The sequence below is a fragment of the Neodiprion pinetum genome, chromosome 4 (assembly GCF_021155775.2).
Source record: "Neodiprion pinetum isolate iyNeoPine1 chromosome 4, iyNeoPine1.2, whole genome shotgun sequence".
NCBI classification, from domain to species: domain Eukaryota; kingdom Metazoa; phylum Arthropoda; class Insecta; order Hymenoptera; family Diprionidae; genus Neodiprion; species Neodiprion pinetum.
Genome location: NC_060235.2, coordinates 34,735,684 through 34,741,683, shown reverse-complemented (window position 1 = coordinate 34,741,683; position 6,000 = coordinate 34,735,684). Strand labels below are relative to the sequence as shown.

The window sequence follows — 6,000 nt, the reverse complement described above, 5'->3', positions numbered from 1 at the left end:
ACTCAGTATCAGGTTACCCCTCGTCCTGATAAATTAAGCTGCAATGTTCGCGAAACGTTGGCAACAAATCGTTCCTCAACGCTACTCCATCCCGAAAGCCAAGTCTTATTCGGTATTATAATTGCTGCAATATGTGGCCAGCATGTACCCACTCACTACCGATACAAAGATTTAACCAACTATTGGGATAATAGTGGAAAATGGCTTTGAGAGCGAGTGTCAGAAGATGAATAACTAATCCATTTCGACTGCGATGACGAAATATTGTATCTAAGTAAATTTATTCTAGCGTTTTCTAAAATCGCACGAAAGACGGAAAAAATACAACTGGCTTCACGGTGGTTCATTTACGATTTTGAGAAGCAGAACCGTTTTGTCACCGGATTGAATGGTAGGAATCTTTACTAACTAATTGGACGGTCAGGAAAGTAAGAACAACATCGAGAACATCGTGGGATAAACAGCTACGAGAGAACGGAATTTATTTTTAATCTTTGTTGTTACTCTTAAAGCGCTGAGCGTAGTGATTTGAGACCGTGCACAAACATGTCCTGCCGTAAAATTTTAGTACATAAACCATAGAAAGAAGAAATACCTACTGGTCGTATCTTCGACATACAGTTGAAACTCTTCGACTTTGACTGACAGTTAGTTATTACTAGTCTTTTCAAATCAGACACGTCTTGCTTTAAGGAGCCATATTTGTTATCACGTATACAAAATACATGCGGTAGGTTTACAGTTATAATCAACAGAAACTGAATTCGAATAATCCCTCGAATTTAACAATTACTGGATTCAAGGAAGTAACAAAACTTCACTTAACATGCGGTTGTAAAAGGCACACAATGAGTTTTTATTTTCACCTGGAAACAGTAGTCTTTAACGCCACTTCACTGATCTCGTGTTATCGTTTTCTTCAGTCATTAGATACATCAGGCATAGTTTGTACTATCACTTTTCTTTTGGGATCATAAACGAAGTTGTTTGATTTGAATATGTCGCTCTCGTAGAATGGGTGTAGATTATGAATATCTATCTGCTTAGCCTGTAAAGACAATTCGAAAGATTTAACACAACAATTCATATTAAGAAAAACCGTGTGGATGTATAAAAATAGCAGTTGTAAATCAATAATTTACCTTATCCATTAAATCTTTTTCAGAAATTTCAATGGTTGTAACTGGTCCACCTTGGAACGCTCTCTTGAATGTCAATGTATCCAAAGTTATTTGACGAAGAATGTAATACAGCAACTCGCTGTGATCCTTTTTGTATGAAAGATATTTCTGGAAAGTCTGTAACAAAGTTGATGTGTTTTTGATAGCGACATGAATAGTCTATGTGCATAGACTTTACAACATATCATGCTACTCACTTGTCGCATAGATTTCATAACAGAATATTTCTGTGTATCTACGAAGCTCTCAAGCATCATTCTGATAGCAAGATTTACGTCTTCTTCTCGCACATGATCCCTGAGATGCATTTTAGCACTTGCTTCTGCCATTCGTATCATACTTTCAATATGACGAACCGTAATTGGAAGGCTTCCTGTTGCCTGGCCATAAAAATAGAGAGAGTCAAAATTCACAGCACAAGAAAACAAGAAAATATGTCGCCCAAATGGAGCAGCCACTCAAATCTATGTTCAACACATGACAGTTTCTAGTGAAATGGTCTATTATAGATAAATCTTATCGATTAAATTTACTTAGTAGTTGTGCCACTCACTAAACTCTCCTGTCTCAATTGACTGTACATTTTTGCCACCTTATCTTGATCCATATTAGTAAGTTTAGGATGGATGTTTTGTCGCGCATACACAATATATTTCTTCAGGAGATCTTGTGGAATGGACAAATTCGTATGATTTTCTTCAAGACTAGGTGGAACTGTTCTATTCGCATTATTAGGATGATGTTTAATGTGCGAAGCAATAACGAACTTAGCCAAATGCCGATCTTGCATTGGATCTACTTCATCCCGCACTACACACAGAATATCGAATCGGGAGAGAATCGGCTCCGACAAATTTACCTGTAACAATGTTCAAAAATTATCAGGAATAAGAACTCTTATACTTAATATTTTACCTACGAAAAAATATACTTCTGTTTTTCAGCTCTATAATTAACAAGATTCAAAAATATCAAATTAATGTTTGCCTCAATCCCCTAGCTGGTTTTTTTTTTTAGCATCGGGCGTATCCCTTGAAAAATCAGGACTACTTCAATACATTTTTAAGTACCTTAACATTGTTTAGGCAACAGATTTGCAAAAAGTACTACCAGTCAGGAACTATCAGTATTACTTGCCTAAATTTGAACTGAGGAAATTTAAAATTTATTCATGCAGAAACTATGCACCTTACGTTTTCTGAAAAAGTCATGCTGGCATCGTATCGTCCACCAATTGGATTCGAGGCTGCTATAACAGAGCATCTGGCTTGTAGAGAAGTGACGATTCCAGCTTTTGAAATAGAAATACTTTGCTGTTCCATTGCTTCGTGTATAGATGTTCTATCCTGGTCGTTCATCTACAAATACAGTCAAGATTGATGTACGACAATATTTTTCACACTGATTTCGAACGATCATAAGATCGTATTTACTAACTTTGTCAAACTCGTCTATAAGGCAAACACCCTGATCTGCAAGAACCAAAGCACCAGCTTCTAACGTCCATTCTCGCGTGGTGTGTGAACGGCTTACATATGCAGTAAGACCCACTGCAGAAGCGCCCTGACCTGTTGTGAATACAGCTCTGGGTGCAATTTTTTCGGTGTATTTTAAGAACTGTGATTTCGCTGTTCCTGGGTCTCCACAAAGCAAAACGTTTATATCACCTCTCACTTTGTGCTTCTGGCCTAATTGCAAAAAATATTTCAATATATCAATCAAGCATGTAACTCTTTTGGAAACATAATAAATTCTTGTATATCATATTCTTCAATATGGCGTACCGGGATTTTTTGATTCTCCACCGAATAAAGCAAGTGCTAGCGCTCGCTTTATGAATTCGTGGCCATAGATGGATGGTGCAATACTAGCTATGATACGGTCAGCTACCCGATGATCTTTGCTTAAGGCCAAAATACTGGAAACATCCTCATCAGTTAATGATTGAACAATTTCTTTGCAATCCTTTACAACAAGATGATTGGCTAACAATACCGTTGAAAATACAGGAAAGCCCTATAATAAATACATTAAATTGTTAAGAGAATACAACGAGTTTATAATTGACATTTATTTTAAGTAAAACTAGTAGCCACAGATTTTGACATATACATTTTACAATGTAATCACGCTACATTTGTGCACATAAAAGTATAATTTACCTGTTCAGTATTCAGAGAACCGTCATAATTATTACTATAAATGGCAGTCACGTCAACTTCATCTCCAGGCTTACATCGATCACAGAGATCGGCAAGCAGGATGCAGTCCTTACTGCGAGGTATTCTCCCGGCTGGAATTCTACCTGGAGACTCTTGTATTGTTACCTTTTGATAATTTCGATAAACCGTTTGCTCCATATTAATCTGAAAACAATAAATAACGTGATATTGAAGTATGTTCAGCTAAATTTTAATACAAATCTGCTAAAAAATTACTGTAAATGATTTTCAACATAATTACGGTGAAGGGTCCACTGCTTTGACACTCAGGACAAGAGCCAGGATCAACTTCTTGACTTTGCATTTGCGTGAACGGGCCAAGGACGTATCCACACTTTTTACAATCATATTTAACAACTGACAACTGTGGTAAAACTCCCGTTGTGGCAGTGACAACGCCCAACGTCCTCACCAACTGGTTTAAATGTAACTTTCTGAAACACAATGGCACTTGGACGTTACAATTACGATGTGAATATACCACATCAACTTGAAGATATTGGTACCAAGTGTCGTTATACAATTTCACATGATTAACGCAATGTAATTATAATTTATATATTTACTTCTCCCAAGTCTGAATTCATGTATATTTACCTGAACGTTCGCAATTCTTCAATGAGCGGCAATTCTGATATCCTGACATGGATTTCAGTGGAAACTCTCTCATAACTAGGAAAAATAGTTAGAACCAGGTCCTTAGCTACTTCATCAAATATTTCTAACATTTGCACGGGAGCTTCGGGTAGAAAGTATGCCAACACATGTTCCTTTCCAGCGAGAATAGGGAACTCCACAACAAAACTAGACTGTAGCATAAAAAATTATTGTATATCGCCAAAAGGCATATTGTAGTAAGATAAGAACTTGCTAGAATATGCTTCTCTACGTGATCTTTGTAAGAGATTATCATTAGTTTTAAAAAATGTATGATATATCGTGTTACCTGATTACTTTCACACATTCGGCGTATGCGCTCCTTGTACATGTGATGTCCTTTGGCATTGACGTGTGTTCTTAGGAAACTCTTGAATCTGTTAGCAATTTCAGTACGTGGTCCCAACATCATAACCCACTCTTTGATAGTGTGACCTTTCGTGTCTTCTAAATTCTCAATGGATTCGATCATCTACAATCAAAATTGAATGCTAATCATTAGAAAAAATGTATCAGAAATTAATTTAGTAATAATTCTGTTGAATTTCTGCACCTCTGAATCTTCAATTTCACCAGCAGCTGCTTTTTCAGCCATTCGACGCTTTTGTTTGGGTACTTCGTCATCATCGCTTTCATCTAATAAGTTGTAGAATAGAAAATAAAGTTGTATGTTTAGATGTTATACACATCATCACCTACTTTCACTTATGAATTAATGTAATTTTACCATAAAGAAGATCTCTATCATCTCTGATAATTCCAACTTCACGATCTCGCTTGCGCATTTCTCTTTCTGCAGCCGCTCGGTCCCCTTGGGATATTTCAGAATAGTCTTCGTCATCGACGATTTTTGGATCATAACGATCCAAGGCAGGCATTGGGCGATAATCACTATACGAAGAAGAGTATTTAATTGAAAATTAAGACTCTCACATGTTTTAGTCTCAAGACACCACTTACGCCTCCATGTTATCGCCAAATAATTCTTCACCATCTTCTTCTTCCTCGATCATTTCGTTATCTGTATCAGCTCCGAGCAAATTGCCTTCATCTTCAAAAGGTTCTTCCATTTCGTGAGGCGGTGATGTAAGCTGATCTCGTCTCCCGGAAGGCACCGGGGAACTTGCCTGACTCTGTTATTATAAATAATCAATGCAATTTGCATACAAACAGTTGTGCTTGTGAGTTTAGGTCTTTGACTTAGTGAAAAAAAAAACAGAAAAATTTGCCAAGTCATTTCCAAACATACTATAAACAATTATATCTTCAACAATGCAATAGACGATATATTTCATGTGGAACAAACGTTTGTTCTGAGGTTTTGTTTGGTTAAACACAGGCTAGATGTACATACACAACAATACGTCAGGAAAACAATACCGATGTGATAAACCACTTACCGACATTATATGACGTTGTTAAAACGATATATTCGGTAAGAGTATATTCTCGGAACAAAATCAAACTACTTATGTTGTACACACAACAAAAACCAACTACGGTCCGATTTGACGCGTGGTGTGTGTATACAACAGTTACACAATTTGGCGGCAAACCTTGGAACTTACAACGAAGAATAGATACACGACATAGATATGAACCTCGTGCTTCTATCCCACTTCAGTCTCAAGCGTTGACTAAAGATATGTAAAGATACACAGCCCTGGGTCATTTTTCGTGACAGTCTGACGGGTCTGGGTGGGTTTGAGGATAATAGCAGTTTCACGTATTATCAACCAAGTAACAACTGACCACGCCGGTAAAAGAAGTCGTTAACTGAAGAATTTATCTTCATTCAAAGGCTGACCATCGAAGGGCCTAGCCGCTTAAGTTTGGAATCGGCAGGAAAGATGAAGTGCGTATTTCTTGTCCGAAATGTAAAAACTGAAATCATTACACATCATGTCATATCATACATCATACATCATACATAGTATTAG

The 6,000-nt window shown here is 37.0% G+C and overlaps 1 protein-coding gene across 1 annotated transcript; it reads right to left on the bottom strand.

Annotated features, from left to right (window-relative positions):
* Window positions 1-449: 449 nt before the first annotated feature.
* Mcm2 (DNA replication licensing factor Mcm2) lies at window positions 450-5,614 on the bottom strand. Its single transcript, XM_046621537.1, has 15 exons — window positions 5,461-5,614; window positions 5,021-5,193; window positions 4,788-4,951; window positions 4,614-4,696; window positions 4,350-4,532; window positions 4,001-4,212; window positions 3,645-3,837; window positions 3,344-3,547; window positions 2,966-3,197; window positions 2,619-2,869; window positions 2,375-2,539; window positions 1,735-2,040; window positions 1,379-1,561; window positions 1,143-1,298; window positions 450-1,048 (listed from the first exon to the last, which is right to left on the bottom strand). Exons 1-15 carry the CDS (start codon window positions 5,464-5,466, stop codon window positions 920-922), a joined length of 2,640 nt encoding a protein of 879 aa, XP_046477493.1. The 5' UTR covers window positions 5,467-5,614; the 3' UTR covers window positions 450-919.
* Window positions 5,615-6,000: the final 386 nt, after the last annotated feature.

Coding starts and splice junctions, on each gene's coding strand:
- Mcm2 (XM_046621537.1), bottom strand. Junction 3,548..3,644: donor AAAGCAGTGGACCCTTCACC/GTAATTATGTTG, acceptor TATTGTTTTCAG/ATTAATATGGAGCAAACGGT. Junction 2,870..2,965: donor TGGAGAATCAAAAAATCCCG/GTACGCCATATT, acceptor TTTTGCAATTAG/GCCAGAAGCACAAAGTGAGA.